We start from the raw sequence: 12,509 nt of genomic DNA, 5'->3' as shown, positions 1-12,509 counted from the left end.
CTTTAACTGTAACAGGCTTCTTCCCCCCCCCCCCCCCCAAGAATGAGTAACCAACACCATGAATAATCCTGAAACTACAGTATGGCTTAAGACTTGCACCAAATCATTTAGATGAACACATGGATGTTGTGGAATTACTTGGAAGCAATATTACATAAACTTGTCATAATTCACCACTAGGTTAAGAGTATGGAATAGTCTTGCATTGACAATGACTGCCCAAAAAAACCCAGGCCCTTAAGTCTTATCAGCTTGGAAGACCAGCTACCCCTTTTCTGAGGGGGAGGTCCTTCCCTGCTGGATCTGCAGCTGTCCTAAACTTCCCCTTCTGATCATCTCCCTCCCATTACAATCTCCTTGGCAGTGACATCACCTGTGGTGACTAGTTCATTGCCCAGTGTGACCCATAACCTGTTTGTAACAAAGGTTCCTTATGTGCCTTATGTACCATATTTGGTTTAAAGGAATTAGGAAGTCAGTTTTTTAAGCACTCTGAAAATCGAAGCATTTGACTAGTAAGTATCAAAAGAAGGCACCAAGCCAGGAAGGCTATGTAGCACAAACATTACTCAAAAATGCACAGCTGTAACACGACTTAATGCAATTTTTTTTTCATTTCAGTGTCCATGTGGATATTTGAGGTAATAGTACCCATAGCCTTTATATAAGGAGAATTTTTTTTCTATGGAATGTATTTTATATTGGGTTGTAGATACCTGTAGACAAATATTTATGTATAGCACTATTGATTACAGAGTAAAAATATAGAATGATCCTCTGGCTTTTGATATGTTAAGCCATTTTTATTAGTCTTGGGCACAATCAGAGAACACTGTATGAACATCTGAGGTCAACCGTTGTTGAACATACTCTCAGCCAGTATAAGAAATATTGCCGGTACAACTGTGGACATCTTCAAGATAAAAACCCATTTTTTTTTTTTTTTTTTTTTTCAAAAAAGTGCCCGACCAACCGGGCTGTGGTGGATGTTATTAAATTATGTATTAAATTTCCTATGCTCAGTACTATAGAATCAGAGAAACCCAAATTTTCTATAGCCATTAATATATAGTACACCCATTATTGGTAATATTCATATGATATGCCTATTACTGTGGATACTGTTCAGTACATTCATGTTACTCTACATGATACACCCACTACTGAGGATACTGTTCAGTACCTGCTTGATGGGGTTCTGGGAGGTTTTCTACTTCCCCCAAGCTCGAGCCTAGTACATTTGTACATATTGAATGACACCCACTATTGAGGATACTGTTCAGTACATTTGTACATATTGTATGACACACCCATTACTGATGATTCTGTTCAGTACACTCATATTACAGTACAGTATGTCTAAATTCAACAGATCATAAGTAATTTGTATAACACAGTGCATTAATACTAATGGTAAGAAATTACTTACATAAGGAAGCAACATACAAAATAGAACAGGCAGTATTAAAGAATAGATGTTGAAATATTCACCATTACATGTCCTAACAAATTATGAGTAGTAATAAAGTACAGAACTACATTTTCAAATGTACAGTACTATCATTTTATTAGGTTTTCATCAGACAGAATGACCAATAATGAAGTATAATCAGATATAACAACTAATTTGCTACACAATATATAAGGGAATTCCATGATACGATTTAGAAAATTTAGCATGTTCAAGATAAGAACATTTGTCAATTTTAAAACTGACAATACACTCTATGGGTTCTCTCAATAACATATCTTACTATAAAAGCCACACATGTCAAAGATATAACAAAACTTATTGAACAAATTCTTTATAGATTTAACAAAAAATTCTAGAATGGGTAAGTATCACGGGAGAAATGTGTGGACAACCACCACACTGAACACCAGAATGAAAGTACAATCCTAAAAATATTTGTATTCCAGAAATATACCAAAGAAAATGCTGATCAGGTCTGTTTTGGAAAGCACATCAAGCATGTATATCTAAAGTTATCTAAGAAATCAATAAAACTGCATTAATACCAATATTTTGACTGATACCGATATTGTGTAATGACGTTAATTAATATCAATAATACAACACCTCTTGGATCAATTACTGTAATTTCTTTTCACATCGAGATATGGGAATATTCAGAAAACATTTTTCAAGTACTTACATTATACAAAAATATTTTGTACACCATGTACAACACTGACTCAAATAAATTTCCCCTTTACCAATCACATTTCATGTATGGGAAAAATCTATTCGAGAAATAATTTATTATACATATCGTTTCATTGCAAAAATTGTATTATGCATTTAGATTTTGTAGAAATCCTTTATTATACATTTCATTACATTGTAGGAATTTTTTTATACATTTCAACACAAAATAAACATTTAAACATGAGTGACAAAAGACATCTTGATGGCATAATGACTGCAACAGAAAACTCTGTTAGCTTTAAGTTGTAAATAATAAAACATTGATAAATATAAGCATTTTGCCCTATTGTCCATCAGTGTTGGTATTGCAAATCTTGTACACAATAATTAAAAGTAGTAAATACCGATGTATAGAATAAAATCTTATGCTAGTACAGATAATGTATTCACATACCCCTTTGTATCCACAGGCAGTGGATGGCATGATACAGTGATTACAATGGTTTGATATATAAATGAAAATCACTGAGGCAAAGGAATGACTAACTCACATTCTGGTGATTCCCAGATGCCTGCCTTAACCAACTTGAGCACAATGGTACAAAAGTCCACCAACCCAGAACTCTACCGAGTTCTCTAGGAGGTTCTCCGGTCCCCTGAACCCAAGCAGGGCTCCTTGAATGACTTCATGCTCAAAAAAGACAGGGCGTTGTTTCAGTTATCCCTGATGCATTAAAGCCTTCAGCATTAAAATTTGTGAATGCATTGCATCATCTTTATGGAAGAGAAAACGTGTTCTCTTGAAAAATATATTGTAGACTGTCCCATGCTAACTGGCTTCAGACCCGCTGAGGGGAGATATGATGCTCTGTAAATGCTATCTGAATATTGTCCTGGAACACCCAAGATTTACCATATAATGCAACAAGTATATATGTGATGTAATTATAAACCAAGCTTGTAAAATGACTTTAATCACCTTTGTGGATGAGTGCTCAATAACCCACTACTGTACACTACATGTAGTGTAAAACATCTCTAACCCTGTCCATGGAGGACAGAATAAAATGTACAGTATATATGCTGGTTAGCACAGGAAAGGATGGGTCACATATATAGTAGAAAAAACTATTTTTGTACAGTATTTAACTTTACAATACTGTACAGTTACACAAGGAAATCACATTAATATATCAATGAGAAAATCAAGTATTATAAAGTTGAGAATTGAAAGGTAAAGTGGTGTACTAGCAGTCTAAGGATAGATAACTGCAGACCTTGGTTTAAATCCCACTAATATTCAAGATTTCAGTCCTCTGTGCTGTTCCTGTATATATTTACTTATTTAGCAATTTAAATATTAGTGTGTAACTTTACCCAATATTGTAACCAAAGAACTGTCAGCATTACAAAAATAGTTACTCAAATTATTCCTTATATTAACTACATAAAAAAATTACAATTAGCATATTTCACCTTACCTAAATTTAAAATACCACACAAAAATAACTGCTTAAATATGACTTGCCTTAGTGCAAGTTGTAACACAAGTAACCCTTACTTGCCTCTAGTAATAGACAATCATTTAATTTATTTTAATAAACATATACTGTATTTTTACATCTCGGAAGTACACTATTATCAATATATTAATAGTTATACCTTAAAATGTGTTGGTGTTGATTTAGGGTCAAAGATGACTCAAATGCTCCGTAAATTTAAAATATTTTCCAGCTTCCATCATCAATTTTATCATCAATGTCTACATTGTTAGGTGTATTAACTACTTGCTATTGTATTGGAGTTGCCACTAACCTTAGAACTTCCCGTTTCATATTTACACATTACTGAAAACATGTCTCCACCAAGTCTGTAAAAAGAGAAAATACATGAATACAGTACTGTATTGAGGGCATTGTAAAAATCAGTAAGATATCCATAAAACTTTACTGCACTTCAAAATATATGCCCAGCTACACATTAGAGCATATAATACTGTATGAGCTCGGTTATTAGAAGCCCGCTGAACCAAATATTTGGGTTATCCATACATAATTGCACCTGGAAATTTTCTGGCAATACTTTGCCATACCTGGGCAGAAATCCAGGTAACTAGAGATTTGGCTGGATACTGCAGACTGGCACAATGTCTAAGTGCGAAAAATTCCTAGCTAAACTTTGCCATAACCGTACAGAAATCCAGATAACCGAATAGGGTTACAGTGAGAGGTGTAGGCACTCCTCTGTGTATACACTACAAATTATATGGAAAGGGACTATAGAACTCTGACAAATAAACAGATCTAATGGGTAATTTTGGATAGTTGAATATCACCAGAGGACCACATGAATGTCATTGATTGAAGAGCATTTGCTACACTTTCCAACTTCATAGTCACTTTTAAATACACAGATGGTGAAATATTAAAGAAACTGTTCACAACCTTTGAGACAAACTGGAATGTGCAGAGGTTGTATAATAATATACAGTAATATATAATGTAATGTAATATATGTAATAAATATAATATACAGTATAATAATAATATACATTATACTATAATAATATATATTATTATAATAAAAATTGGCTCTGGTACCCATATTTTAAGGAATTTGATTGGAAAGACTTGTTAGGACATGAAGTAAATAAGATGCATGTCAAGTTGTGAAATATATGATAAAGGCACAACAAAATTTATACCAAAACAGATGTAAAACCAGGAAACAGGATTGGTTCAACAGAAATTGTGAGAGGGCCAGAGACCAAGACACAAAAATTGAGCCAATATATGAAGAGGCCAAACCACCAAACATACCAGCGATATAAAGCAGCGAGAAACAACTACACGGCAGTGTAGTTGACCAAAAGACTAAAAAATGCAATCAATATAAGTAGAGGCCAAAGCCTCAAACATACCAGCAATACAAGGAAGAAATGACAACATGGCAGTGGGAAGAGAGGCAGAAAGAAATTTTGAAAAAGAAAGTGGACAAATGTAAAACAGAACCAGGCCTATTCTATAAATTCATAAACAACAAATTGCTGGTAAAGGATAATATTCAGAGGTTGAAAATGGTAAACAGATTCACAGAAAATGACAAGGAAATGTGTAAAACATTAAATGAAAAGTTCCAAAGTGTTTGTACAAAATGAAATCTTCAGGGAACCAGGGAACTTCAATTTTCTTTTAATAAATTTATAGAATAGGCCTCATTCTGTTTTACATTTGTCTACTATCCTTTTCTCAAAATTTCTTTCCACCTCTCTTCCCACTGCCATGTTGTCATTTCTTCCTTGTATTGCTGGTATGTTTGAGGCTTTGGCCTCTACTTATATTGATTGCATTTTTTAGTCTTTTGGTCAACGGCCCTCTCATAATTTCTGATGAACCAATCCTGTTTTCTAGTTCTGCATCTCTGTTTTGGCATATTTTTTTGTGCCTTTATCATATTTCACAAAACTTGGCATACAATTCATTTACTTCCTTGCCTAACAATGTCTTTCCAATTAAATTCACTAAACAACTTTGTAAGTTCTCCATGTTGTCCTCTAGTGAAATAAAGTGTTCCAACTGCTTCATTTTCCTCTATCTCTTCTAGATTATAATGCATTGCATACTTTATTTTGAAAAACAACATGGGTGGAGGGGTTAGGTGTGTGTGGCTGGTGAGTAACGGGGGGCAGACTAACTGAGACCTGGGGTGATCTGGGTTGCCACCTGATGACAGTCAGGCACATCACAGTTATGGTATTTACATTACAGTAACAATCATATGCCTTCTTACCCAAATTTTCAGGCAGTGACTCGATTCTCTCTCTAGGCCAATCTCCGATCTCCGAGCTCTGTCACCATCTTTCAGAGAACCAGATTATAATCATGGCTCCCAGTAGACTCGAGTGGGTCTTAGAGGCCTGGTACCATTCTCTAAAGCTTGGCACCCTTAGTGTTATAGCTACGAGGAACTACCGAGTGATCCCAGGAGGCCTGGTCGACGACCGGGCTGCGGGGACGCTATGCCCCGGAAGCACCTCAAGGTAACCTCAAGGTAAGGATCCCTCCCAGAAACAGTCTTCGACTGTACTATATAATGTATAGTTAAGTTACTCATGTTAATTTTTCATATAATTAATAATGTGTGATACATACCTGTGGGCCAGCCACCTGTTTTTGATGACTGCAAGCTTGAGAGAATCACAGGTGAGTGGAGTGAGCAGGTTTGTGTGAATGGCACGCCCCATTCCCTCCATAACCACAAGGTCACAGCCCCATTGCACTATTTCATCAACTAGTGAAAGTGGAAGGCGACTGAAAAATATCACGAACATTAATTAATGTACAGTATATTTAATCACTACCATTACCCCACTTCTAACTTGTATGGGGTGAGAAGATATCAGCTCAAAAAAACCAGCGTTGAATGTAATGAAACGCCATTTTCTGGGTGAGACCCGGAGGCTCCCCGGAGCTTTACCGGCTGATATGCTAATGTCAGACTTTGGCATCAGTCATGTGTATGGAGTTCTAGGGCCTACCGGGGACCACGAGCCAGAACCTGGCCCCCTCAGAGAGGCAAGGGGAGCAATGGCCTATAGAAACCCCCGTGTGGTTGGAAGCATTCTATGTCTGCCATCGACCGGGTCAAGCATCCAGAAAGGTAAGCATTCCAAAACAAACCCCTATTCTGGTGAAAATTGCTACCTAAGCCGAACTAGTGAATAGAACTCTTCAACAGAAAACACGGAAACTAGTATGACGTCATACGTCACCGCGCCGCTGTCTGCGCAGCTCCCCCCTCCCCGGGAGGGGGAAGGGGGAGCCCCAGACCTCCCACGCCGGCTATCCACCCATCAGTTCTGAGGCTGGATGTCAAAACACGCGAAAAACGCCGACCGGAGGGAGGGAGGGTTGCCGGGGAGCCTCCGGGTCTCACCCAGAAAATGGCGTTTCATTACATTCAACGCTGGTTTTCTGGGGGGAGCCCCGTCGGCTCCCCGGAGCTAACTACCCACAGAGGAAGGTCAAAGGGACAAAACCGGGAGGCGGACACCACGCACCCCCCAAGGAGGCGAGACAACCGGCAGCAAACGCCAACCCAAGGCGCCACAGCCCCGAAAATCCCGGGAACAACACGAGAACCACGAGCAGCAAGGCCCCTGCACGAACACCAAAAATCCATGCCCGAAAGACTGCAAGGCCACGTCGCCCAGACGGCAGCGAGAGCAGCGAAGCCACGAACGCCACAGGCATAAGGGAAGAACACAGGCAGCTTAGCCACAAGAACACGGCTGACCACCCGGGACACCATCACCCGCGAACCGGGAAGAACAGAACCGGATCAACGCAAAACGCGCTCCGGACCCAAACGCCGTGGCACGCAAACAACAGCAGAGGGCCGCCACTGAACACAAAAACGACACACCCCCGGCCCGACCAACGAAGCACCAACAAACCCTGGACCCCTCCAGAATGCAGCAGCCCCACCCCGCGCCAGAAAAGATGGAGACTGCTGCCATCAAACAACCAAAACGCTAAAACCGAAGGAGCAAGAAAACACAGCGAACCGACCCCCAGAGGCAAAGGCCCAAAGGAAAGAGCCGACGAAAAAACACACCGGAACCGAAGGGGCACTACCAACCGAGGAGAAGACAGAGCACGCTGACCAGAGACCAGGATGGTGCAAGCGGCGCACGAACAGGCCGGAGGTGAAATGACGCACAAGACAGCTGACTAACGGTGCAGAAGCAACACCAAGACCGAAAGCAAGCTGAAGCGGCTCCGCCTGCGCCGCACGAAAAGAGGCGACAGTATGTGGCAAGACGACGGCCCCCAACCCCCACTAGAAAACCAAGCCGAGAGTAAACCAAGCCAACAAGAAGGACCCACCGAAGAAGGGACAGGAAAAGGAAGGACCGCCAAAATACCCCATACTGCCGCCAAGAAGCACGCAGGTGGGACACCTACCACGAAGCCACCCGACCACCAACCGGAGGCGAGACCACGAGGCAGAACATAAGCAGCCCCGACAAGGCCCCCCCGAGCCCAGGAAAAAGGCGGAGCCGCGAGAAGATCTCGGGCGCGACCACCGAAACCCAGGCGGCACAAGGAGATGGAACGTCTGCCGAACAGAAAAACTCCGAAGCATGCAAGCCCGCCAGGAGTTCAGAAACGACGGGTCCGACGCGAGACATCGCAAGAACCCCCCCAAAAAAAATAAAACAACAACAACAACCGGCAGGGCAAGCTAGGAAAACCAAAGAAGGCGGAAGGGTCGCCGCCAGAACAGGACCCGAACCAAGGGGCCCGAACAACTGCAACAGACCGAAACAAAGAAGCACATCACAGGACACAGGCTGACCAACGCCTAAGAACACACGCAGAACATTCCTGCTGCAGAAGAGGCAGGAAGAAAGAGCAGAAGCACAAAAAAAAAAACCAGAACAACCAGGGGTGGACAATCAGGCAGGGACAAAAACCCCACGCAATCCCCAGGCACAAAACGGCAGCAAAGCGCCACTCCACAACCGGACACAGGAACAAGGACACGCCACCGTGAAACACGGTACCAATGCTCACGTGCAGCAGCAGCAGCAACAGGCACCACTGCAACATGCAACATGTAAATAGCAACTCCCCTCTGCAAAGGCAGAGAACGGAGCAGGCAGACCCCAGACAGGGCCAACGGAGACACGACAAAACCCTGCAGGCCCAGAAACCTGCACCAGGCGACCGACGGCGGAGAAACCCCGCTCGATACCTGCTGGATGAGGTACTGGGAGCTCTTTTACACCTCAAGCCCGGCCCAAGGTCAGGCCAGACCGGCCAGAGGATGGCCCACCAGGCAGCTGCTAGGAGCCGGCCCACATACCCCCACAACCAGGACGGGCCGGAACTGCCATACGAAAACAGGCCAGTGCGCCCTGGAAGTCCACGGACGAACCAGCAAGAAGGCTTATGCTCGCAAGTAGGTCGTGTAACAAGCACAGACCACTGATGGTAATACAGTGTTCCCCAAAAGTGCCAATAGCACCACTGCACTCCACTGGTACTATCCCGCAAGTTCTACCAGATAGGCGGGACCCAAGAGCCAGAGCTCAAATCCTGCAAGCACAGCCAGGAGCCTCACCAGGTGAGTACAGAACCAACCCTACAACCCCCACACCTCACAACATTAAAAAAGGAGGGTCCCCTGAACGACTGTAGCATGGGTTGGACATGCACAGGAGGGGGACAGGAAGGGGTGATAAAGGGACAGTCACTGGTGTGCGAACGGTCTCAGTCGTACAAAATTATACCTAAATAAAGACAGGTATATGAACACCGCCGCATCCAGCGCCCGGCCAAAAGACGCCAGACCGCAGAAACTCACCTGGCGAATGGTGGCTCGAACTTGACACGACTCAACCGTGCCCAGAAGAACTTGGGAGCACCGCCAGGTGAAGACGCCAGAGCCGGACCCGCAGGAGAACAGGGAGAGGCGAAGGAGGCGGTCCACACCCATGACACAGAAAACCGCGGTGTCCTCCCCACAACTGGGAACCAGGACACCCCTGGCGCAAAGGGGCACATACCGCAGCCAGGGAGAAGAACGAGAGGCGAAGCACTGTAGCAAAAAAGGGCGCAAAACCCCAGCACTGAACCATCGCCCAGACCAAAACAAACTCCACGGCGCATGCGCATAACACGCTGGCCGAACCGCACACCCTCCCTGCGGGAAGGCGCCAGCCAGGACTATTGCACGAGAAAAAGAGCCAAAAGAGGAAGCAGGAACAAGAAAACCGGCCAAAGAAGCAAAGAGCCCAAAAAAAGGGAACCCAAACGGGCGACAAGTAGCCCAAACGGGCGACAAGTAGCCCAAACGGCCGACAAGTAGCCCAACCGGGCGACAAGTAGCCCAACCGGGCGACAAGTAGCCCAACAGGGCGACAAGTAGCCCAACAGGGCGACAAGTAGCCCAACAGGGCGACAAGTAGCCCAACAGGGCGACAAGTAGCCCAACAGGGCGACAAGTACTAGGAGCCGACAGACGTTCCAATAATGCGGGAAGTAGCGAAAAACCTTCCCGTACCCTCGAGAACACAGAAGCCAACACTAGTCCCGAAGGCACACGAAGGCGCAGGCGCACCCGAGATCAAAAGTCACGCAGAACCCCATCGAACGGGGAAACATGACAAAAACACCGTCCCAAAAAGCGGGGGAGGAAACATCCACCCACAGGACGGAACCAACCGACTCAAAGGCCAAGGAACCGAGCCCGGGGAGGGGCCGACGTCCAACAGCACGTACGGCGAGTGGGGAGGAAAAACCCCACTCCGCGTAACCACAAGCCCCGCCTAGAGGGGGATAAAACCCCCCACGGGGTCTAACGGGGCCAAGGCCCCCCAAGTCAGCCCCTCCCCAGCCCCGGGAACCTACACGACAGGCCCCGGGGCCGAGCCGTTCCCCCAAAGCCCCGGCCGTACCAGAAAACCGGGGCAGCCGTGAAAACACTAAGGAAGGGAGCCCACTGGCAGACTCATACAACACGGCTGGAGGAACAGGCCCAAATGCCCCCGTCACTACCCCGGAAGGGGAATTCCCCGAGACTGCCCGAGTCTCAACACCACCAAACACCCCGCCCTGAACCTACAGACGGTAAGGAACCGGATGCAGGCAGGAAGGGTGAACCAGGGGAAAAACGAAATACAACGGGGCAGCCCCGGGGCTCCCGGGGAGGAAACCACGAGAACGTTGCCACCACCAAGGCTCAAGTGCAACGCCCCTGCTGCCCGCACCCGCTTTGTTAGCACAACTGGGTAACCGAGCCACAACGAGCAACCAAACTCGCAGGACACCGGGTCGAAGGTGTCACCGACCCCACAGGCAGCAGACGGAGGCAAAACAGAGAGTCACCCAGAGACAAAAGGTGAGAGCAACCCGCAAACTCGCTGGAAGCGAGGGGGGGGCTCTGGGGTCACATCCATCGGACCCGCGCGCCCCCAGGGGTTTCCCAGGGTCCCGAGCGTTTACTTTAAGAGGACTCGCGCTCAGGTAATCCCAGGCAGGGTACTGCTAACCGGCACCCAAGCTACCAAACAACTTTCTAAGAGCTGAACCCCCGGGACGTGTACACTCACGGGGACCTAGCAGGGGGTACCACCAGAAATACTCAGAACACAAGGGACACAAGGGGCAAGAACGAAGGCAGACCCCCCCACCAGGTATATAAACAAAAGAAAAAGAAAACCCCGCAAGAGGACAGCGTACCCAAGCGGAACAGAGCCGGCCGCTATGATTGGTAAAGACAAGCTGCACAGTACCCCGCGCCCCACCAGTGCAAACACTGCCCCTTACTCGAAGGCGAACAAGGGAGACAGAACACCCGAGCACACAAAGAGCGGCCGAAAACCAAGCGGTAAACGGCCAAGCAGGGGCAGGACCCAAGGAACTTGTGGAAGGTGGCCCCAAGCCCCAAGGGCAGTACTTACAGGGCACCTAGGGAAGGGAACCCTAGGCGCATGCAGCCCGAGTACTGAAGAATCACACCCGGCTCACGCACCACCTAGAAAACAGACACCACACTCTAGGTACAGTGCTGAAACAACCACTGGAGCCGGAGCACATAACCATTGCCTATAGCATCAGCCGAAGAACTGATGGGTGGATAGCCGGCGTGGGAGGTCTGGGGCTCCCCCTTCCCCCTCCCGGGGAGGGGGGAGCTGCGCAGACAGCGGCGCGGTGACGTATGACGTCATACTAGTTTCCGTGTTTTCTGTTGAAGAGTTCTATTCACTAGTTCGGCTTAGGTAGCAATTTTCACCAGAATAGGGGTTTGTTTTGGAATGCTTACCTTTCTGGATGCTTGACCCGGTCGATGGCAGACATAGAATGCTTCCAACCACACGGGGGTTTCTATAGGCCATTGCTCCCCTTGCCTCTCTGAGGGGGCCAGGTTCTGGCTCGTGGTCCCCGGTAGGCCCTAGAACTCCATACACATGACTGATGCCAAAGTCTGACATTAGCATATCAGCCGGTAAAGCTCCGGGGAGCCGACGGGGCTCCCCCCAGAAAAGGAGTAATAATATAAAGTACCAAGGGGGTATGGAAACGCTATTAAAAACAATCACCCATTCATTATATCATTCATGCTAGTATATACCATCACAAATAACACCAATACACTATAGCAATTCTCCAATTCAATTTCACAACAGTGATCTGCCATGTCAGTGTATTGTTCACATCCAATTCCTCAGTGTAAAAGTTATACAAAAGTTTCTCTCCATTCTCAATCAGCATTACCTTCTAGTTAAAACTTGTATGAATGGAAGCCGCATAATTTTCCAGATATTAAGGAAGATGAGGCTTGACTTGCAATT

At 45.5% G+C, this 12,509-nt stretch overlaps 1 protein-coding gene across 3 annotated transcripts in view; it reads right to left on the bottom strand.

Annotated features, from left to right (window-relative positions):
* Positions 1-1,536: 1,536 nt before the first annotated feature.
* Positions 1,537-12,509, bottom strand: part of LOC123760373 (4'-phosphopantetheine phosphatase) — a 36,210-nt gene continuing 25,237 nt past the window's right edge. For 2 of the 3 annotated variants that reach the window (XM_045746028.2, XM_045746029.2), the window contains 2 exons: positions 6,301-6,459; positions 1,537-4,019 (listed from right to left, as the gene is read on the bottom strand). In XM_045746028.2, the coding sequence (XP_045601984.1) occupies positions 3,929-4,019; positions 6,301-6,459 (250 nt within the window). In that variant the 3' untranslated portion in view covers positions 1,537-3,928. The remainder of the gene's footprint in view (positions 4,020-6,300; positions 6,460-12,509) is intronic. The other variant, XM_069338252.1, reaches the window with a different exon arrangement.

This window comes from Procambarus clarkii, chromosome 39 (assembly GCF_040958095.1).
Source record: "Procambarus clarkii isolate CNS0578487 chromosome 39, FALCON_Pclarkii_2.0, whole genome shotgun sequence".
Classification (NCBI taxonomy): Eukaryota; Metazoa; Arthropoda; class Malacostraca; order Decapoda; family Cambaridae; genus Procambarus; species Procambarus clarkii.
This window is presented reverse-complemented; position numbering and strand designations above follow the sequence as displayed.